This window comes from Schistocerca piceifrons, chromosome 5 (genome assembly GCF_021461385.2).
Source record: "Schistocerca piceifrons isolate TAMUIC-IGC-003096 chromosome 5, iqSchPice1.1, whole genome shotgun sequence".
NCBI lineage: Eukaryota > Metazoa > Arthropoda > Insecta > Orthoptera > Acrididae > Schistocerca > Schistocerca piceifrons.
This window is the reverse complement of record NC_060142.1, coordinates 568505591-568529006: the sequence shown is the minus strand read 5'-3', so window position 1 is coordinate 568529006 and position 23416 is coordinate 568505591. Positions and strand designations below refer to the sequence as shown.

Genomic DNA, 23416 nt, shown 5'->3' with positions numbered 1-23416 from the left:
AATTAAACCATTTGTGCATTGTTGCACTCATACCACAATACTTAAGCTTATCTAGAAGAATTTCATGATTCACACAATCAAAATCCTTTAAGAGATCACAAAAAATCCCAATGGGTGATATTTGGTCATTCAGAGCATTTAATATTCGATCAGTGAAAGCATACATATTACTTTCTGTTGAAAAACATTCCTGCAAACCAAATTGACATTTTGTAAGCGATTCATTTTTACAGATATATGAAGCTACTCTTGAATACATTGGTTTTTCAAAAATTTTTGATAATGTTGTCATAAGTGAAACTGGGTGGTAGTCATTAGCGTCAGACCTAACCCCATTTTTATGCAGTGGTTTGACAATAGCATATTTCAATCTGTCTGGAGAAATGCCAAGTTTCACTGAGCATAGAATCCTACTTACCTGTATGGAACAAGTATTTAGTACTCTGTTGGAAATGCCATCAGTTCCATGCAAATGAATTTATTGTTTTCCAGATTTCAGTAGGAGAAGTGGGTTGAATTTCAATTTTATATATACGACCTTGCATATTCTAATGAAGAGCTGGATCATATTTTCTTTACAACACCTAAAAAATTATTATTAAAAAAATTTTTTTCCTTCTGACTTTTTGTTAAAAACTTTTCATTCAGTTTGATAGAAATACAGTCTGAAGAGGGTGAAAAAAACAGCCAACCAGTTCCAAACCAAAAGTTGATTTCGCCCTTGACTTGGGTTTCGATATTTATAAAAATATACTCTTCAGAAAATTACATTTACATGTTCAACAAATTGCATTTGCCAACATGTGATGTAACAAGGCCCCTCTCCTTCTGAAAAAGATATTTTTATAAATATCTATGCTTAGGTCAAGGGCTGAACAAACCTTTGGTTTGCAACTGGTTGGCTGATTTTTCCAACCTCTTCAGATTTATACAGTTGCTGAATTGCAGCATCTTTATGGTATTGAAATGCAGTCTTCCCATGTTCTCAGCTGCCCTGTTTTCCTTTTAAGAATATTTCATATTGTTTTAATTTTAGTATCAGAGGTGCTATGCTCAGACATAATGCACATACTACTGGACTTTTTAATAACTTTTCTTAACATAGCACAGTAGATTTCGCAATGTTTGGCTGTTTCTGGATCCTTACTTCTTCTAGCTGTAAGATACATATCCCTTTTCTGTTTACCAAATACCTGTATCTCTTTAGTAAACCACAGCTGTTTAGATAGTTTCTTAAAAATACATTTCACTCTTTTCTTTGGGAGACTGTTTTCAAATATACTGACAAAGGTATCATGAAATAGGTTAAATTTTAAATTAGCATCAGGTTCTCTGTCACCCCACCCAGTCTAACGGTTTCAAACTTTCTCTCGAATTTGCATTTGTTAAATCTTTATTTCAGTGCACAGTTTTAGAGGACTATTTTCCATTACTGTATGGAACTATGACATATACTGTAATTAGCTGTGCATCATGATCAGAAAGACCATTCTTACTGGAAACAGTTTTTATTTGATTGAATTTATCTTGGCCTGTCAAAACATTATCTATCAGTGTGCTGCTTTCCTGTACTACCCAAGTAGGAAATTCAGTAACTAATGTCAGTCTCTTTCAGATTCTATCAGACAATCTATCAGGGTCTAGACTCTTTCAGATTCTATCAGACTTCCTATCAGACTCTTTCAGAATGTCTAGATTGCAATCCACACAAAAAATAATTTACTTCCCTCTCTCTAACAGATAGCACAAAAGAATCCAAGTTAATCAGATATAGCTGAAATTTTTCCAATGCGAACCTGTAAATAGGTACAGTTATAGAAGTACCATTATTTACTTTAAGCTCAGAGTTGTAGACTTATGTATGATGCTCTACACAAAATTTTTAGGTTATAAATTTTCCACACTATCTTAAATTTTAATATATTTGGCAACTCCTCCTCTCTTAATAGTGTCTCTACTTCCATGTGTCAAAAGCTTATATTCAACTACATTTACTTTTTCCATATCTCCGACTATACAATTTTCAGAAAGACATGTACATCTATTCTACCTTCAATTTCTAAGTCTTCTAAACAAACAAGAAACCCATCTACTTTGTTATTTAATCCTCTGAAATTCTGATATAATATACTAACATTATGTATGTATGAAAGCAGCCACAGACATGTTCAATACAGATAACATCTGTCATCATACAAAAAAACGGTATATTTCCTGCATTCTTCATCTAACTCCACTTGCCAAAAATTGCTCATGAGATTGAAACTTGTGAGGTACTTGACAACTTTAAAACATTGAAATAATTCCATTAATCTTTCTGTTTTGCCCTATTGTATTCAAATAATTCTGCTGAATAGTCTTTGATCTAACTTCAATCTTACAGATCTGCCTTGTTTATTACCCATACACACTGGACTAGAATAATGGCTGTCTGACATTTTGATAATATTCTATTGTGGCAGTCATTTAATTTCAAAAACTATTGTTACACTCTCCAGATGACAAGATAACTTTTGTTGTGGAATGTCTTATGTTCTTTTACTTTCAGTTTGCGTTTAGAAATTCTAACTAATCCAGGCCACTTAGAAAATACCGTTGTTTAATAGCGAGTACTGCGTATAATTCTTCTTTCTTATCTCCCAACAGATCAGACATTCTCGACTTTTTTTACTAATTTGACAAAGAACAACTGCATTTTTTGCTTTGGGTGCTTTCTTCTTCCCTGACATTATTAATAACATTTATATGTCCCACAGCTCCCTATTAATTCCCATTAATGCACCATAAATTCATAACACAGCACTCATCTCTTTCTTATTGACTCATCCTCCGCATGTAAGTCTTCTTTCCTCATTATTTTTCTGAATGTTTAATTTGCCCATGGCAAAATCTACGTTAGATTTATTTGCCATCATCCAGAGTGCCCCTAAAACAAAACGACAGATAATAATTGAACTACCAAGAAACATAGCTGGTATTCTTTGCCGTCGATGTAAAACTTCAGATATGTCTCGACTTAAATAAGCTTGCTTCTGTTTTCCACAGTATTGATAATATGTACACTGTTCAAAGAAAAATATGGTACTTGTTCAATCTCATCTAACAGTATATATAATTTATTCGATATTTCACATTGCTCCCATTAGTATTAGTATTAGTATTAATATCGCAAACATTAATGTCGAAAACGAGCACCATCACATCTTCAGAAGCAACTTCCCGCTCTTATCTCAAGTCACTTCTTACGTCATAATCCCTATCACAGTGAATATTGTTAATGACAGGTACAGACTCATTAACTGCAGTTATCATTTCGAACCGAGTCCCATTCGAAACTTCATTTAGTTTAACTGTGAAGGTTTGGCTGGCAAGCGTTCATCACTTGTTTCTCGCTCCAGCGATATGTCTTGAGTTGTACGGCCAGTAATCTTATTCATAAAGAGTATAATCTTCCCTAGGCTGTCTGTAATCTGTTTCGGCGCCGTCCATCTTCCTTTATATCAAAGTGATTTGGTGGGCCGTAATTTCTTCATGTAATCAAAAATATACCTCGCGATTTCGTCTATCAAAATTCCCTCATCTGTGTTGTCTCCTTTCTTGATCACCGTCCTCCATACGATATAATATGACACATATTTCTTCAATTTCGCGGTGCAAAGACGAAGCCCATTCTCCCCCAACATGAAAGGTAGCCTTTGAATTAGAATTTCAATTAATTCGTCATCATCTAAATATGCGTTTTTGTTCCATTGTTTCTGAAAATGTTCTCACACGGTTCCCTCATTCCATGAGTTATTTGGCGATGAGAATTATGCTTTGACATCCCATGATGGTTTTGTGATCAATATTTGTTCAGAAAAGCTGTTTGAAATTCTTAATAAGTTTCACATTTTCCCGACGCTTTACTGATTGACACGTGAGCTCCGTTTCTTAAATAGTTCACAATTTTTCTGTTTTGCATCTTTCTGGATAGATTTTTAGGTAAAGCGTTTCCAAGTCTTTGATGAAAATCACTATATGTATGCCATGAATTGGTCTGAATGCCTGACATTTAACACCGAGACATCCCAGAGACGTTTAGAGCACATGTCGAAGTCTCCATGGCGGTCCTGCCCAGTCGTTATACAAAGACAGATAGTAAAACAAAATTGAAACTGCTTTTCCAATCACAGATTCCAGTTGCTTATATAATTACGATTTCAGTGGTGGTAGGGACAAGGCTGCATACCCCTTTATTAAAGAGACGATGAATATAATGCCTTTGGTTCCGCATTACAAGCAATTTTCTCAAGCCATAAGTAATCATAGTTAGCTCGTCGGAGAGCAGGACTATCAAAGAGTGGGGACAGAAATTTCTGTGTTCACCTATCACTTAATTCAAATTTTTTTCACAGTGGCGTAATCTGCAGGATTTCCAGTGGCCGTTGATATAAAAAAATCCACGCCAAGGCGTTCGTTGCCTCTCTGACGACCGGACGCCGACGCCATCCCAGAAACTCCGTTCTATGCTTGGGTCGGCCGAATTGTCCCTCGGCTGAAGACTTGAAGGCAACCACACATGTAGTTGCCTACGTGACAAGCATGCTTGTGTGGCGAATAGTTAATATGGGAATAATATTTGCATTACTTTAACCACTCTTCGCACCACATATCACGTTTTCTCCTTCTTTTTTTCGCAACACAGACAAAAAGGCTGCCAAAGCTAGCGCTTCGTTGTCTGAGCTCGATATCATCTGTGAAACAAACTAATGCTTGCACAAACATGCTTGAAACGTGTGGAGGAGCCAGGAATTTGTTCATGCTACCTCAAGCACGCGGCCGCTCGGGGTAGCCACATGGTCTCAAGCGTCTTGTCACAGTCCGCGTGGCTCCCCCTGTCGGTGGTTCGAGTCCTACCTCGGGCACAGGTGTGTGCCGTCCTCAGCGTAAGTTAGTTTAAGTTAGGTTAAATAGTGTGTAAGCTTAGGGACCGATGATCTCAGCAGTTTGGTCCCATAAGACTTAACCATAAATTTCCAAAATTTCCTCAAGCACGCTCGCGCAAGCGTGCTTGTCAAGCATACAGTTACATGCTGGTCGCCTGAAGCAACCTTCGGCATTCCCCGCCCCCACTCATGTTGGCAGCTGCGACCTCTTGCTCTAGGAGGAAGCATAGGGTATGTGAGGACCCGAGTTTACAGTGAGAGACGTCCACTCGGCCTCAGGTCGTGGCAGTACTTACGCTTTACGTCGTGACCAGCAGTCGCACAGTAGAACCACCATTGTGCGATTAATGTGTTCTTTTCCACCGCCATGGAAGCAACCATGGTTACTTACACTCAGTTTTTATCAAGTCATCGGCAGTAGAACGGTCATAGTAAATCTGACCTGATGCGAATATTCAGCTTACACCGCGAGACATCAGCTTCGCGGTTTTATCAACGTTAATTCCGTTGCCATTCTCGCGCTGCCCCTGTCCGTGTGTTGCAACGTGTTTGTACTCACGATTCTTTACCTTATTTTCTGATTCGTATCCTGGCGTTCTTCTTTATTAAGCTGCACCAAAACTCTGCCTAAGGACTGGAGTAGTTATCGTAACTTCGTATTTTATATCTTTCCATGTACTTATGGCTAGGCCCACAGCAAGCCTGTGAATCGCCCGTGTAGACCATAATTGTGAACTGGCTAATTACCACATATTTCCTTTGAGATTGCTTCTAATGTCAATAAGATTACGAGACTATAACTGCTTTTCTTCGAGTTGTCTGTTACTGCGTCTACTGTTCTGTTCATTAACCGATTAATTTCAATCAGCAATCAAAATCCCTGCAGTACGTGAAGAAGAATCCGACACCACCATGGCCGGGAGAGCAGCAGATCATCGTTTGAGGTTCTTCTAATCTGATGGTAGGAAAGACGGTGAAAAGAAGAAATTTCTTTCTTTCATTTCGATCCCTCCGAAGTCAAAAGAAATGATTGAGCTATATCGTCTTTTCAAATAGCACTTGTGACCCATAATAAGCCCAAGTGTGGTAACAATGAGTTGGCTTCTACGTTCTCTGACTAGCGTAATAATTTCGTTCAATATTTCACTATCAAATTTTGCTTTATTTTCGACACAATTGCCTACGACATCGCTAATTTCTTTGAATTTGTTTCAACTTCTGTACAACAAGCGTGTATACCTACCATAAAGGATTTTCGGTAAAGCTTTCGCACTGTCAGTACACTTTTGCTTTACAGCAGCATTTTCTTGATTCTGCTATCTGACCAAATAAGAAGTTTCAGCTCCAGATTTTTCACAATGACCCTTTCGTTCTATGAACTGTGTTTTTACAATGGTAATTTCACCTTCAAGGTTATCGCATTTACCCTGAATTTGGCCTCTGAGCGCACATCCTTTTGTGAAATGAAATCAGCAAGTTTACTTTTTGGTTAAGTGTTTGACCAGAGAGAAAACGAAACTCCCTATAAATTACGCGGTGAGTTTTTTTCCCAATTTTGAAAACCAGACGAAGGCTAGGAAAGCTAGGAAAGCAAATGAGGTTTCAAACGAGTCACGCTTTCTGAACAAAACTTGAAAATGAATTTAAAAAGAAAGCTAAAATGGTGTGCAAAATGATTTGTCTAAAAGTAGGAAATAAATTATATTAGAGACAAGTTTGACCCGCCCCCCGAAAGATGCTCGAAATCATTTACAGCAAATGAGTTAACGATTGAGAATTTCAGGTTCAATCTTTAATTTATAATCTTAGAATTTTATAGAGTACTAGAGGACATTTGTCTAGCGGAGCATGTAGACTCTGCAGTCTGCTGTTGTGTGACCTTGACATATTTTTATCCTCTGTGCCAAGAGGTGTAAAAATGTTCAAACAGTTTTTAATTTCCAAACTTCTTCCGCGGAGAATCCTTCAAATATCAGCAAAAGGAATGTGCGCTCTCTGTCGGCACCTCATTCAGAGGCGTGTCTGACGTTTCTCTAATCTTATTTCTTGCTTTTTGACAAATGATTTCGCAAAACATTTAACTTTTTTCAATTTTTGTTGTATCTCTTAATTCGTCCTTTGTTTCCTGTAGGAGATAATTTTCTGCATCTATTTTCTTACTTAAAATCTTAAGTAATTTAGGAACTCCCCAGTCTGTGATCCTCGTAACACGGCTTCGCAAGCGGTTTTGAGTTGCGCCGCCGGCATTGTTGCGGTCAGATTCACAACACTGTTCTCACTATTTAGATTGCTTTCAGATTTTTCTGATTTTTCTTCTGCTTTGGAATAAGTAATTATATTTCCTACAAACTCAGAGACTCTGTTGTTCGTACTATTAGAAATTCTCTTTCCGAGTCACTTAAGTCCGACACCGTTGAAAGTAGTTCGTAAATATCTACAATTACATTTGAAATTGTGTAGGCACAGTCGTGCTCAAAAGTATCCGAACGACCTGAATTGCATTTCGCCTGATTCGCATGCAACCCACATAACGCAGCTGTCTAGCAGGTTCTCTAATCGCTCCTCGGAATAGTCTCTTGACTACTGAAAATGGTTCCAACAAGTCACCACTAGAAAACATTGCTCTGTATCGCAGTAACTCAAGATGTAAAGTAAAACCACGATACTACAAATATCAGGGAACACCTTATCACAGATAACACTGTCCTTAAGCCTTGTAAGCTCATTTATTACAATAAATGACATACCTGAAATGTTCCACTCTCATTATTACGTCAGATTGGTAATGCACGCAGTAAGTTCGTCGTATTCATGATTTCCTCTTCAAAGTAACATACCATACTTATTATGTAACACAATATGACATTAAAAATTTATGTTATTCATGAGCAGCTAGTTGAGAATATGTATGAACTTCAAATGACACGACGAACCGTCTCGTTCTGCATATGGATTCAAAGCCAGGTCATGCAGACTAAGCAAAGATTTCCTGACTGACAGAAACTAACAGTCATTCTTGACAAGGCATACAGAGAGTGATATACCTCGATTTTAGACAGTATCTGTTGGAAAACATCAACTTTAAATTACATAACGGAAACATTTTTAACGGTCGCGAATTCCCACCCAGCGACTATTGTCCCTGTTAACAAACGACGAGAGATATTAAATATAGCTTTCTCACAAGTAACTTACTAGAAATGCAGTGAAGTAAAGCTTTGTGTTGAACAGGGATTCGAACCCACAACCTAATCGGATTGTTACCGAAGCACAATCAACTGTGACATATCAGCATTTCTCGGCAGTAGCTAGATGTTTTAACTAAAATGACGAGACGAAACACTAATTTTTTCCTTCCCAGGACTCCAACCTGGCACCTATCGCTGTTATATTCTAGAGGAAACGAACGTTAAATATGGGTTTGTTGCACCAGCAGCGACATGTGAGCATGTTTGAACTGAAAATAATATGACGAAGAGTTCAGTGCTGGCTGGGTATCGAATCCAACACATATCGTTGATGACTACACACATAAGAGACGTAAGCTACCGAATCTCTCTCCACCAGCAGCTCGGAATAACATCCTTGAACTTAACAGTAATCTCGCAAATAGTTCTGTGTCTCACTGGGAGTCAAAAACGTCAGACATCGTTAGTGTTGACAATGAATGAAAATACATTAAAAAACAAAATTATTATCCACCAGCAGATAGGTGTTATCAGGCTAGAGCTTGATAATACATAACGAAAACTTTAGTGCCGGGCCAGGATTCGAATCCATTCACGTGTAATATGAGGAGGTATTGAGGAATCTGCAGTTTTGAACAAACAACAAAGTGTAGTCGAGCTTTATTGTCACGAAAGGATCAAATTAATCGTTCAAGGTCGTCTGAGTTGCATTCCCAGTTCAGAACCAATTTCATCGACATACAGAAGCTCAAATAAAAGATGGAATAAGTGTCCTGTGACTCAACATAGCGTTTGTTTCGTCACTAGAAATAAATAACCAATATAAGAAAGGTTACTAGTGACAGAGTTTCTACATGTCGCCACTCCTGACTTTATTGTGGTTCAACCTGACGTCTACTTGGTAGAGAACGAATATCACGTTTAATGTGGATTTCAGACCACAATGCCATTATACCCTCTTCATTTTGCGTAGCCACAAAAGAATAGAATCTGTCTCTCCCTATCAAAAATCATCGGCAGAAGTTGGAATCGAAACTACATCATAAGGAAATGAACCTATCATCAATCCACCAGAGCACCATCTCCTCTTCTCTCGGAAACATGACATCGCTGCGCCACACTGGATGAGAATTCTGCCACACAAGACTCCCTGTAGTGGCTTGCAGCAGGCTCAGTACTTTCATTTACTTGGTTGACCGAATGGCCATGAACTAGCTGCCTTGGCTACCCAGCGCATACATGCGACTCTATTTTGTAATCACCGAAATAAAATCACGTAACTGCCACCTACACAGAACTGCCAACAGTGTAGGATGCAGAAATTTAAATACGAAGTGGCCCTTTCCACTTGAGCTACTCTATTGCGCGCTCTGTTTGTCAAAAACGTCATGCAGTGCAAAAGAAAATCTGTAACTGTCTGTCTCTCAGAAGTCTAGATCCGGCCATATGCATTATCTCACAGCACTGTGGAATGCGGAAGTTCTGGAGGAATTGTTGTTGACGTCTGGAGGTGCTGCAGCTACGTGTCAGTTAGAAGTGTAAGGGTAAGTGTCGTTCACTGTATATAAGATGTCGTGAGTTCAAGTACAATCACTACTACATTTTTAAAAACGCAATTCTGCTGTCTGCTGAATCTAATGGAACTTTGAACATAATTGCCTTCACTTCTCAACCCAAAATAGTCACATGTGGAAAAAGGGGTAACTTCTGCGACATTTTGTTCTTTTCAGGTTTAATAGACGGCCAGGTAGCAGATGCATCTCGAAACTTCTGTATTATGTATGGGGACAGCGCATCATGCCAAAATACGCCAGAAAAGTGTTTTCTACATTATCTGTCGTTTGGTAGTGGCATTTTATTCTTCTTCAAACCTTGTTTGCCAGACTTAACTCAGAACAAGTTTTCTACATGCCTGTAATCAACAAAATGCATGTGCACTGTCAGACTGTTATAGATAATGTCTGAGAATTCGCATATATAAACTGCATGTGTATTGTCACAGTGTTATAGATATCATCAGAGAATTCGCATATATCGTTGATGATTAATTTCTCTCTCATGTTTACTATTGTTTTAAGAACACTAAAAGAAACATTACGAAAATTGTTCATGGTATTATAAGAAATGAAATAAAACTACCCACGATAACCTTAGGACGAAAGTCTGTTTTAATAACACTGGGTATCTGTACACAAGCGTGCCTCTATCGGCACGAATTAGTAAAATACTACTGACTTAGAGATTTCGATTGGGTCTGTGTTTAATTGGTATACTGTGTCATATTCAAGAGGTATGCAAATGTGACGTTTCATAAATAAAGTTATGTATTCCTAGAAACCCAAAATTTGCTTGTCAGCAGCGGAAACATGCGTTACCTGTTGTACAGCATTGTAAGTTTTTCACCATTGCACTACGAACCGAAAGTATTTTCTTGTGATTTCCTTATCCATGTTTGATCTGACTGCTTGTAGCCCTTTCACATAGGGATAAAAACTTGACAGTCAGCGAGACTGGAACTGTGAACTATAACAGGCACTTTTTCACAGTTCAGAATGTTACCATACAGCTAGTGAAGATGTCTGTGTCTTGGCATTCTATTACGAGACAAATAATGGCTAGAACACGTAAACCGCTATTAAAAGGACGAGATTAGTTGCTATTTCCTCGTGCAACAACTTTCGTGGGCTGAAAACTGTAAATTTACAATCTTTTGTCACACCTCAAGCGATAATAACTCAAATTATTCAATGGAAATGATAGGAAAAATCAAGTAAACTTTGAGACTTAATTCCGTGCTCACCAGGAAGTAACTCGTCGATCACAGAGTTGCGAAACATGCCTTGCCTTGTTGCCAAATCTCAGTTACAGTACCGGCAGGAAGAAGACCAAGTGACGTGATCCTACATCGGGCTGGAAAGTGACCATAGCTGGGCATCTCAAAGACGCAGCTGGTAATACGTAATGTGTCTGATTCGCATTTCTGTAACTAGGTTTAGGGACTGGAGGGTAGTTACTATTATAACTCAGAACTGATTGCAAACTAAGCATCATAAATCAGTAACTCTCATAGTTGTTTTTATATTTCTTTCGTAAGTGTACTAAAAACTAAGAAACTCATTCATGGACATTTATGTGCCTCGCTGATAGTCGTGCACAACAAACAAATAAAAATTAAAAAATCATGTGTGTGTGTGTGTGTGTGTGTGTGAGAGAGAGAGAGAGAGAGAGAGAGAGAAGAGAGAGAGAGGGAGAGAGAAATTAAAAGCAATGAGATAGAGAGTAAAAATTGTTGAAATAAATTGGATCATGGTATCTAAAGAAATATTTCATTACTTAAATACTTACCTGTGGGCCAGCTGGAGTGGCTAAGCGGTTCTAGGCGCTACAGTCTGGAACGTCGCGACCGCTACGGTCACAGGTTCGAATCCTACCTCGGGCATGGATGTGTGTGATGTCCTTAGGTTAGTTAGGGGGACTGCTGACTTCAGAAGTTAAGTCCCATAGTGCACAGAGCCATTTGAACCATTAGAACTTACCTTTGGAGGGGACCTAGAGGAGATTGCAGTCTTGGGAGAAGGAACGAAATGATTGAACTACACTGTTCCGTGAGATTCAGATCCTCGGAAGAGGAGTTAGGAATTCGAATCTCAGTCCAGCACCAAATTTTTCAATGTCTCGTGCCAACTAGCTCTACAGATGATGAAGAAGTTGATGAAATGTATGATGAAAATTTAATAGTCATGCGTGATTGGAATTCGACAGTAGGAAAAGGAAGAGAAGGAAACGTAGAAGGTGAATATGGATTGGGGCTAAGAAATGAAAGAGGAAGCCGCCTGGTAGAATTTTGTACAGAGCATAACATAATCATAGTTGACACTTGGTTCAAGAATCATGAAAGAATGTTGTATACATGGAAGAACCCTGGAGATACTAAAAGGTTTCAGATAGATTATATAATGGTAAGACAGAGATTTAGTAACCAGATTTTAAATTGTAAGACATTTCCAGGGGAAGATGTGGACCCTGACTACAATCTATTGGTTATGAACTGTAGATTAAAACTGAAGAAACTGCAAAAAGGTGGGAATTTAAGGATGGGACCTAAATAAACTGAAAAATCCAGAGGCTGTACAGAGTTTCAGGGAGAGCATAAGGGAACAATTGACAGGAATGGGGGACAGAAATACAGTAGAAGAAGAATGGGTAGCTTTGAGGAATTAAATAGTGAAGGCAGCAGAGGGTCAAGTAGGTAAAAAGACGATGGCTAGTAGAAATCCTTGGGAAACAGAAGAGATACTGAATTTAATTGATGAAAGGAGAAAATACAAAAATTCAGCTAGTGAAGTAGGCAAAAAGGAATACAATCGTCTCAAAAATGAGATCGACTGGAAGTGCAAAATGGCTAAGCAGGGATGGCTAGACGACAAATGTAAGGAAGTAGAGGCTTATCTCACGAGGGCTAAGATAGATACTGCCTACAGGAAAATTAAAGAGACCTTTGGAGAGAACCACTTGCATGAATATCAAGAGCTCAGATGGAAACCCAGTTCTAAGCAAAGAAGGGAAAGCAGAAAGGTGGAAGGAGTATATAGAGGGTCTATACAAAGGCGATGTTCTTGAGGACAATATTATGGAAATGGAAGAGGATGTAGATGAAGATGGAATGGGAGATATGATACTGCGTGAAGAGTTTGACAGAGCACTGAAAGACCTAAGTCAAAACAAGGCCCTGGGAGTACACAACATTCCATTAGAACTACTGACCGCCTTGGGAGAGCCAGTCCTGACACAACTCTGCCATCTGGTGAGCAAGATGTATGACATAGATGAAATTCCCTCAGACTTCAAGAAGAATATAATAATTCCAATCCCAAAGAAAGCAGGTGTTGACAGATGTGAAAATTACAGCACTATCAGTTTAATAAGTCATGGCTGCAAAATACTAATGCGAATTCTTTGCAGACGAATGGAAAAACCCCGATAGAAGCCGACCTCGGGGAAGATCAGTTTGGATTCCGTAGAAATGTTGGAACACGTGAGGCAATACTGACCCTACGACTTATCTTAGAAGAAAGGTTAAGAAAAGGCAAACCTACGTTCCTAGCATTTGTAGACTTAGAGAAAATTTTTGACATTGTTGACTGGAATACTCTGTTTCAAATTCTAAAGGTGTCAGGGGTAAAATACAGGGAGCGAAAGGCTATTAACAATTTGTACAGAAACCAGATGGCAGTTATAAGAGTCGAGGGAGATGAAACGGAAGCAGTGGTTGGGAAGGGAGTGAGAGAGGGTTGTAGTATCTCCCTGATGCTATTCAATCTGCATTCTGAGCAAGCAGTAAAGGAAACGAAAGAAAAGTTCGGAGTAGGTATTAAATCCATGGAGAAGAAATAAAAACTTTGAGGTACGCCCATGACATTGTAATTCTGTCAGAGACAGCAAAGGACTTGGTAGAGCAGTTGAACGAATGGACAGTGTCTTGAAAGGAGGGTATAAGATGAACACCAACAAAAGCAAAACGTGGTTAATGGAATGTAGTCGAATTAACTCGGGAAATGCTGCGGGAATTAGATTAGGAAATGAGACACTTAAAGTAGTAAATGAGTTTTGCTACTTGGGGAGCAAAATAACTGATGATGGTCGAAGTAGAGAGGATATAAAATGTAGACTGGCAATGTCAAGGAAAGCGTTTCTGAAGAAGCGAAATTTGTTAACATCGAGTATAGATTTAAGTGTCAGGAAGTCGTTTCTGAAAGTATTTGTATGTAGTGTAGCCATGTATGGAAGTGAAATATGGACGATAAAGAGTTTATACAAGAAGAGAATAGAAGCTTTCGAAATGTGGTGCTACAGAAGAATGCTGAAGATTAGATGGGCAGATCACATAACTAGTGAGGAGGTATTGAATAGAATTGGGGAGAAGAGGAGTTTGTGGCACAACTTGACTAGAAGAAGGGATCCGATGGTAGGACATGTTCTGAGGCATCAAGGGATCACCAATTTAGTAATGGAGGGCAGCGTGGAGGGTAAAAATCGTAGAGGGAGACCAAGAGATGAATACACTAAGCAGATTCAGAAGGATGTAGGCTGCAGTAGGTACTGGGAGATGAAGAGGCATGCACAGGATAGAGCAGTATGGAAAGCTGCATCAAACCAGTCTCAGGTCTGAAACCCACAACAACAACATAGTTCAGTCATGTTCAAGTAAAATAAGAGCCCTGTTCCTTTAAAGGGCTATCGGTTCATCAAATAAAACAAAATTTTCTAATGTGAGTAAGTTTACTGGTGACAGTATTTCTGTTTACAATGACTTCCGCCTGTCATTTCCCAATGTAAACCGGCTCTGCCCAGTTGGTAATGAACGAACGTGATGTTTAATGCGGTTTCTGGATTATTCTCTTGAGGTTACCAGAGGTAATGTAAATCTGTTTGCGCCTCTTAAAAGTAAATGCCTGAACCCACGCATTGCATCTGTGATAGTTCGTTCCACCAGACTATTTTGGCCACATTTCCCATCCCCAGGAGTGTGCTGTAATGGATGATGTGCTTAGCTTACAAAATTAGTCACAGTGGGAAAAATGCGAGTCTATTAAATGGTCAAGTAGAAGCAAGCTTCTGACGCGGAGGTTACGCTGTTCTCATGTCAGCAGGATGTAAAGACTCTTCTAGGCATCATTGCCTCGATGTGAAGCCATTTTGAAATTTCCAATAACTCAGCAAATTTCATAGTTCGAGAAAATCCACTGTGAAGTGTGAAGTTATCTGATAATTCGATTATTACCGTCATTATTACTATCATTTTCTTCCTACTGCTGCTGGTATACACGTGCTTGAAGATCATTTAATGCCTTTTGGTTATTATAGAAGTAGTTGCCCAAGAAGAGGACCTTTCCCTGTCTACAGAATCCTTTTCATGTTAATATCAAACATCAGCAATTACTCGTAGATTACATTAAAATTAAGAAATTCGCAGCTCCATGAAATAAATCAGAAAGAAAACTCACACATGCTGGACCCTGCCGCAGTTATAACTGACGACTCATTGAACCATTGCGACAGGCACAGGCGGTACCACGGGGGTACGGACACACTAATGCCAGCACCCCACTCTCTTCATGGTATTTGTCACTCAGCCTCATAACGCATCGTGAAAGATAATAAAAGTTGTCACTTACGTGAAGAATAGCATTTCTTTAGCATAAAAATTAAATTTTCTGTTTCAGTGTCTTAGTTTACTTAAGTATTATATAGCACGAGTCATTCAAATCGAAAGGGAATATCAGGTGAATTTAGCTAGTAAGTTCAGTACCATACGCGGAAGTGATTGCAATGTCACAGTGTTGCCAAATGCTTGTGACGATGTTGCCAATTCTCAGTTGTGCCAGGAACAGCTCTGTAGCGGTAGGCGAGGAGAATCCCGCGCTCGTGTCATAGGAGGATACTGAGAGGATGCGCAGGGTTTGGTTAATATGCAGCGTTTTCTCCTACCAGTTGTGTCAAACATTCAGGTGTATAATCTTCCATTACGATTACAGTTTCCCACAAAATATACGAATAAAACACTTACCTTGTTACTTTGTGACAAAAGATTATTTCAGTACAATAAAAAGCCTTTGGAAATCAACTTAGCCCACCTGTCACGAAAAGTAAGATAACAAACACTTTGCACCTCGAAATCGATTGCATGCGTTGTGATCATCCAAGTAGAATTTCATGAATTTCACGAGAATGTATAAAAACGTTGGTGCGAATGGAAGCTGTAAGAAACACAGTTAACTAATTATTCTGTGCCATGTAATAATCAATTCATTTGAAAATTCAGAACAAAAGAAACTAAAAATTATGCCCATTAAGACAGAAACTAAAGTGCAGATGCAGGCACTGTGCAGATCTGCGCTGTTTCGTCTTCAGATCTATACAAATAATGTATAGTAACCAGCGTATTCATTGCTTTCGTAATATTTCCCTCTTGTTTAGTCCTCTAATGATGAAGTGGACCCACACCCATTAGTTGATTGTTTCTTTGTATCTTTCCATCTACTATCATTGTGTGTTATTGCCCGATGTTCAAAAACCAAAATATTATGCCTGCTCCCATGAGGTATTAGAACGACGTTTGTAAATGGTTTACCGACCGTACTCTGCCGCATTTCGCTGGTTAGAAGGTGAAGCGGGAACGTGTTGTATCTCCGCTTACAGTCGCTCATGTGCAGTGAACCGGCATTTATCGCCGCGCCCACGCACTATGCTCATGGGAGAGGCTTTGTGGCAATAAATGACTAAAGCGGTTTCTGGACAGGACACATTTATTTTTCCTGCCGTTACAATAAATGACAAATAATATACTTCGCTAATGTCCGTCTACATAGGCGCGTTGCACTGGCGGCACGGCTCGGTCACCGATCCCGGAGGGTGTACACTCCAGTGACGAGCCGTGGCGCGACCGCGTGGACCGAGCGAGACAAAAGGCCGCGTCACAGGATGTTCTGCTCTTGGCGCGACCGGAGGCGCCGTAACGTCCGCGAAGAAACGAAAGACAATTTAGCGGCGACTGCGTTTACGACCGCGCGTACGCATTTACGGCGGAGTCACGTCGACTCGACGCACGTGGTCCGCGGCGGAAGAACTGGGGAGACGTGTGTCGCGTCGCGTCGACTAGCTCGCACTGGTGGCAGCTTTGTTCCCGTGCGGTCCGGTGTGCGACGCACCGTTGCCGAAATTCCGCATAACGGTACAGCTGCCCCTACTTGTGTCGGCAGTGCCGTAGTTCAGCCCTTCGTGCGTTGGACGGTGCTGCCGCCACACAGATCCCCCCTTGGAGAGCGGAGCTCCGTAGCTGCGAAAACGCGGCGATCGTTCGGTGGCGCGCGTGTGTTTAAAGTTCGCGCGCTGCGTGATGGCAGTGCGGCAGCTTTGGTGGGGGTCGGTCGGCGTCGGAAGGGCGGCGGCCCGTGACGTCAGCGCGCCGGACCGGCGAGCGTGCGGTGGGCGTGTCCTCGCGCTGGCGGCTAGTGACAGCGGCAGCAGGACTGGCTGCGACTGTCCGTGGCGATGCGCGTGAAGGCGCGCGTTGCAGGTCATTGGTGGTGACGTCTCGAAGGCGCTTGCGCGAGTGCGTTACCGTCGGAACTCGAATGCGGGTCCGGGAGCTACTACGGACAAGCCGGGCGGTGTGGTGCGCGATGTCCGGAGCTCGACGGAGAAGCGAATGAGGTAAGCAGGCGCGGGTGCCGATCCGGCCTCAACGCCCGACGCGGCGGAGGCAAAAGACGCGAACGCGGGTCCAGGAGCTGTGACGAACGCTCGACTGGAGTTACCGGCCGAAGGCACTTCCAGCTGGAGGTCGGGTCTCTACAGCGGACGGCGGCTCGTGGGCGCCGAATTCTGACGGCGTTCGGCGGCTCGGGCGCGTGACTGCCGGTTTCGGTGTCGTGGCGCGCTGGCGACGCAGCACGGCCGTTTGAATCGGACGCGGCGGCCGGCGCGCGTGACGTAGTCCGCTGGCGGCTGTGGTGGGGGCGACCGGTGCGCCTGTGGTGGGCGCGGTCCGGGCGGCCGTACCAGCTGCCTGGGCGTGGTGGTGGGAGGCGCACGTGGCGGCGCGATGACAGCGGGCTGCAGCTGTGTGTCACCGGCGGCTCCGGGTGCGTTTTCCGTCTGACCGCTGGCAGAGGGCGTGTCGTCCGTGAACAGATCTTCTGCCGGGTCGAAGAAATGCGTGGCTGATGGAGCGGGCAAGACGTAGGCTGGTTTGACGCGGTCGACTGACACTGTCGACGGCTTTCCGTTGCACTCGAGGACCAGCGTTTTGTCTCCTCGGGCGATCACGCGGTGCGGTCCACTGTAGGGCGGTCGGAGAGGTGGCCGTACTGCGTCGGTACGCAACATGACGTGCGTGCAGCGCTGCAGGTCGGCGTGGACGAATATCTTCCCGGTGCCGTGCCGCGTCGGTGCGTGCGCTCGGAGGCCGGCCATGTGACTGCGCAGACGTTCCGCCAGAGTGGGTGCCACGGCGTCGCGTGGGAGTCTTGCATCTTCGACAAAATCGCCCGGGATTGTCAGGGATTGCCCGTAAACGAGGTCGGCAGGTGACGCGCCGATCTCCTCCTTCGGCGTGACTCGCAGGCCGAGCAGCACCAGTGGAAGCGCCTCTGGCCATGAGGTGTCGTGGCAGGTTAGAGCGGCTTTGAGGGTCCTGTGGAACCGTTCGACCATGCCATTCGACGCCGGATGGTAGCTGGTTGTCCTGTGTAACCGGGTGCCACACAATCTGGCGACGTGCGTGAACAACGCGCAGTCAAACTGGCGGCCGCGATCAGTTGTCACGTGACTGGGACATCCGAAGCGTGCCACCCAGGTGTCGACGAATGCGGTGGCGACGGTCTCGGCTGTGACGTCCGCGACGGGCGTTGCTTCCGGCCAGCGAGTGAAGCGGTCCACCATTGTTAGGAGGTACCGCTTGCCTTGTGAGAGAGGAAGCGGGCCGACGAGGTCCACGTGGACGTGTGCAAATCGGCGTGTCGCGTCCGGGAAGGTGCCCACGGGTGCGTGGGTGTGCCTCCCGACTTTGGCGCGCTGACATGACGTGCAAGTGCGCGCCCATTCGCGGCAGTCCTTCCGAAGCCCGGGCCAGACGAAACGCGCAGCCACGAGCGTCGCAGTGGTGTTGGTGCCGGGGTGTGACAGTCCGTGGATACGGTCGAAGGCACTGCGTCGGAATTTCTCTGGGAGAAACGGTCGGTGCGTGCCGGTTGAGGTGTCACACCAAATCTTCCGTGCGGAGCCGGGGACAGGCAACAGCTCCAGTTGCAGGCCGCTGGAAGTGTCGTGACGGAATCGGTGTAGTTCTTCGTCACTCTCCTGTACTTGGGCCACGTCCTCAAAGTTCACAGGGGGTGAAATAACGGCACACGCTCGGGACAAACAATCGGCGACGATATTGTCTATCCCCGAAATGTGTCGAATGTCAGTCGTGAATTGCGACACGTACTCTAACTGCTGGAGTTGGCGCGGTGAACACTTAGTGTGGTTGTTCTCGAACGCGTGGGTAATGGGTTTGTGATCGGTGAAAATGATGAACTGTCGGGCTTCTATGGACGGTCGGAAGTATTTCACCGCCGCGTACACCGCAAGCAACTCTCGGTCATAAGCGCTCCAAGCACGTTGCGAATCGGAAAGCTTTTTGGAGAAAAAACCGAGAGGCTGCCAACTCCCGCCGACGCGCTGTTGTAACGCCGCGCCGATGGCGGCCTGGCTGGCGTCCACGACTACAGCTAAGTCCGCGTCATGTACCGGGTGCGCGAGCAGCGTCGCTTCCACGAGATTCCTTTTTGAGTCCGTGAAGCTCTGCTCCATTGCGTCTGTCCAATTCACGAGGGTCTTTCCTTTTGAAGTAGGACCTTGTAACGCCTTAGTCAGCGGCTCTTGCACTGCTGCGGCGTTGGGCAGGTGTCGACGATAAAAGTTCAACATGCCGAGGTAGCGTCGTAATTCTTTGTGCGTCTGCGGACGCGGCATGTTCTGTATTGCCTTAACTTTCTCCGGTAGCGGTGTCGATCCGGTGGGCGTAATTAAATGGCCGAGGAACTCAATTTCCGTCACGCCGAACTCGCATTTAGCGGGGTTAATGACGATGTCGGCTTCACTCAGGCGCTGAAAGATGGTCGTTAAGTGGCGGCGGTGGAGTTCGGGCGACTTGGAATACACCAAGATGTCGTCGAGGTACGCGAAGCAAAATGGCAAGCCTCGCAAGACGCCGTCCAGGAACCGCTACCAAGTCTGGGCAGCATTCCGAAGACCGAAAGTCATAAACAGGCTTTCGAAAAGCCCAAAGGGCGTTACGATGGCTGTTTTTTCGATGTCTTCGGGCGCCACCGGAATTTGGGTGTACGCCTTTGCGCAGTCAATCTTGCTGAACACCGCGCAGCCCGCCAAGGCGTAGCTGAAGTCTTGAAGGTGTGGGACTGGGTATCGGTCCGGCACCGTTCGCGAATTAAGGGTGCGATAGTCCCCACACGGGCGCCACGAATTGTCTTTCTTGGGCACTAAATGCAACGCCGATGACCATGGGCTGCTCGATGGTCGCACGATGCCTTGCCGCAGCATGGCCTCGAACTCCGCCTTTGCTGCTGCGAGTCTGTCCGGCGCGAGTCGACGTGGGCGACACGATGTGGGGGGTCCGGGTATGGTTATTATGTGGTGCACCGTCGAATGTTTGATGTCTCTCGGTGCACCGGCTGGGCGGGTGAGGTCGGGGAATTGTTCCAGAATGTCAGCGTACGGTCCGGGGCACTTCACGGGTTTAACGCTGTAGTATGCAGCCTGCCGGCGCTGTCCCGCTATCTTTAACTTAGTCGTGGCGTCGATGAGCTGGCCGTTTGCGATGTCGGCTAGTAGCCCGTAGTGGCCGAGAAAGTCTGCGCCCAGGATCGGCTCATTGACGTCGGCCACGGTAAAAGTCCACGAGAACGTGCGCCGTAGGCCCAGATCTATATTGCGGCTGTGTGTGCCGTAAGTTTTAATAGTGGAGTTGTTCGCCGCTGTAAGGCAGAGTGCCTCGGCCCGCCTGCGGTCTCGTAACATAGAACGGGGGAAGATCGAGAGGTCCGAACCCGTGTCGACGAGGTACCTCACGCCTGCCCCCCGTTCCGCAACAAACAGACGCTTCGATATCATATTGCAGCCGGGTGCGCCTAGGTCCGGTCGCAGCTGGCGTTTGGGTGCGAGCAAGGAGCGCGGCACCTGGTTGCTTCGTTGCCGAAGCGGGCGTGGTACCAGCAGTAGCCGCTTTGTGCGTGGTGTGACGTCGGCGGGGTACCGTTGGAGCGGCTGTTGCTGCGTTGCCGGCTGCGCGAGCCACGCCGCCTGTCGCCCGGTCTGCTGCCGCTGCGGCGCGTGCTGCCCTCTTGCTGCGAGCGCGCCAACCGGTCGACTTGCGTCGAGAGAGCTGCCACCTGTGCGGTCAAGTTTTGCACTAGCTGGTGCAGGTCGGCATCCGATGCGGGTGCGGGAGGCGCTGGCTGCCACGGAGGTGGGGGGACGGAGTCGTAAGCTGCCGCAGCCGCGGTGCTAGGCGCCGTTGTCAGCGCGTCGTGCACCCTGTCGGCCAAGTTAGCGACGGCGTCCAGCTGCATCTCCGTCTGTGCGGCTATCACTGCCTGCACCTGAGCTGGGAGGCTGCGCACCCAGATAGTGCGCAACAGCGAATCTGGCACCATATCGGACTGCGCGAGGCTCCGCAAGTGGCGCAGGAATTGCGAGGGCCTCCGATCGCCGCATTCCTCTTGCCGCAGCAGTTGGTGCACACGCTGTTCCTCTGACGACGAAATCCGCCGGATCAGCTCTTCCTTGAGCCGTTTGTAGCTCGACTGCGTCGGTGGGGCGGTGATTATATCCCGCACTTCTGCCGCATAGTTCTGGTCCAGCTGGCTCACTACGTGCCCAAATTTCGCCAGGTCGCAGGTCACGTGGTTGCTCATAAATACCGCCTCAACCTGGCTGAACCACATTACAGGGTCGCGCGGCCAAAAGGGAGGCAGCCTGATCAGTGCCCGTCCTGCGCCTGTCGGCGTTCCGGCGGTCGTAGGAGGCGTCGGCGTGGCGGGGATTTGCGCGCCAACATTGTCCTGAGCTGTCTGCGGCTGCGCGGCGTCCGCGCGTGTAGTCCGTGCCTGTAGCTCATTCTCTAGCCTCGTGTTGCGTGCGAGCAGTTCTTCGACGGTCTTTCGCAACTCCTCTAGTGTCGCCATCTTAGTTCAGAGTCGAATCCTCGTACAAGAGGAAAGCACACAGTGAAAATAACACAAGGGAAACACACGAAAAGAAAAAAAATAACACTAAGCAGTCCGCGATCAAAATATACGCACACAAAAACAATACAAAAAAGTTAGTTAAAAAAAAAATTACTACGGAGCACTGTTCGGCGCGGGCGTATGCGCGCAAGCCTACTCGCGGTTCCACGTCTCTCGTACCGACGAACGTTTGTCAGCACGTGTTTTTTTAGCCTCAGATCACGTCGGGGTCACCAGTGAAGCGGGAACGTGTTGTATCTCCGCTTACAGTCGCTCATGTGCAGTGAACCGGCATTTATCGCCGCGCCCACGCACTATGCTCATGGGAGAGGCTTTGTGGCAATAAATGACTAAAGCGGTTTCTGGACAGGACACATTTATTTTTCCTGCCGTTACAATAAATGACAAATAATATACCTCGCTAATGTCCGTCTACATAGGCGCGTTGCACTGGCGGCACGGCTCGGTCACCGATCCCGGAGGGTGTACACTCCAGTGACGAGCCGTGGCGCGACCGCGTGGACCGAGCGAGACAAAAGGCCGCGTCACAGGATGTTCTGCTCTTGGCGCGACCGGAGGCGCCGTAACGTCCGCGAAGAAACGAAAGACAATTTAGCGGCGACTGCGTTTACGACCGCGCGTACGCATTTACGGCGGAGTCACGTCGACTCGACGCACGTGGTCCGCGGCGGAAGAACTGGGGAGACGTGTGTCGCGTCGCGTCGACTAGCTCGCACTGGTGGCAGCTTTGTTCCCGTGCGGTCCGGTGTGCGACGCACCGTTGCCGAAATTCCGCATAACGGTACAGCTGCCCCTACTTGTGTCGGCAGTGCCGTAGTTCAGCCCTTCGTGCGTTGGACGGTGCTGCCGCCACAAAGGCAAAAAGCTTACTGACAAATTTCACAGCAGGAAAAGGGGGACGAAATGTCTCACACTGGAAGGTCATGTTGTTTTATTTAACTGTATATGAAATCGGGTAAAACGAACATTGAGGTTGTCAGTATAAGCACATTACTAATGTCAGTATGATGTTGCACTGCCCAGGACCTGTAATGATAAAGGGCCCGTTTTGGTCAAGCACATTGTATACAGAAGTGAAAGAGAGAGCACCACTAAATTCTACAATCCGTATGCATTGCATACACGCAGAAATTACTGTTACAGTTATGGAACCCAATGAGTAAACTGCGTATATGCCGGCCGAGTGGCCGAGCGGTTCTAGGCGCTACAGTCTGGAACAGCGCGACCGCTACGGTCGCAGGTTCGAATCCTGCCTCGGGCATTGATGTGTGTGATGTCCTTAGGTTAGTTAGGTTTAAGTAGTTCTAAGTTCTAGGGGACTGATGACCTCAGATGTTAAGTCCCATAGTGCTCAGAGCCATTTTTGAACTGCGTATTTTCCGGTGAGAAAGAGCACTGGCAGTCTTCGCCACACTAGGTTACTTAAACTGGTGTCACTCTGAGCTAGAATTTATGGTCTGTGACTATATGTAAGGTCAATGACTCGGATGCG

At 45.1% G+C, this 23416-nt stretch overlaps 1 protein-coding gene across 1 annotated transcript; it reads right to left on the bottom strand.

The window, feature by feature from the left end:
* Window positions 1–17464: 17464 nt before the first annotated feature.
* On the bottom strand, window positions 17465–18556 carry LOC124799145. The gene has a single exon (XM_047262683.1). It carries the CDS (start codon window positions 18554–18556, stop codon window positions 17465–17467), a length of 1092 nt encoding a protein of 363 aa, XP_047118639.1.
* Between the last annotated feature and the right edge of the window lie 4860 nt (window positions 18557–23416).

Coding starts and splice junctions, on each gene's coding strand:
- LOC124799145 (XM_047262683.1), bottom strand. CDS start 18,556: ATGGTGGACCGCTTCACTCGCTGGCCGGAAGCAACGCCCGTCGCGGAC.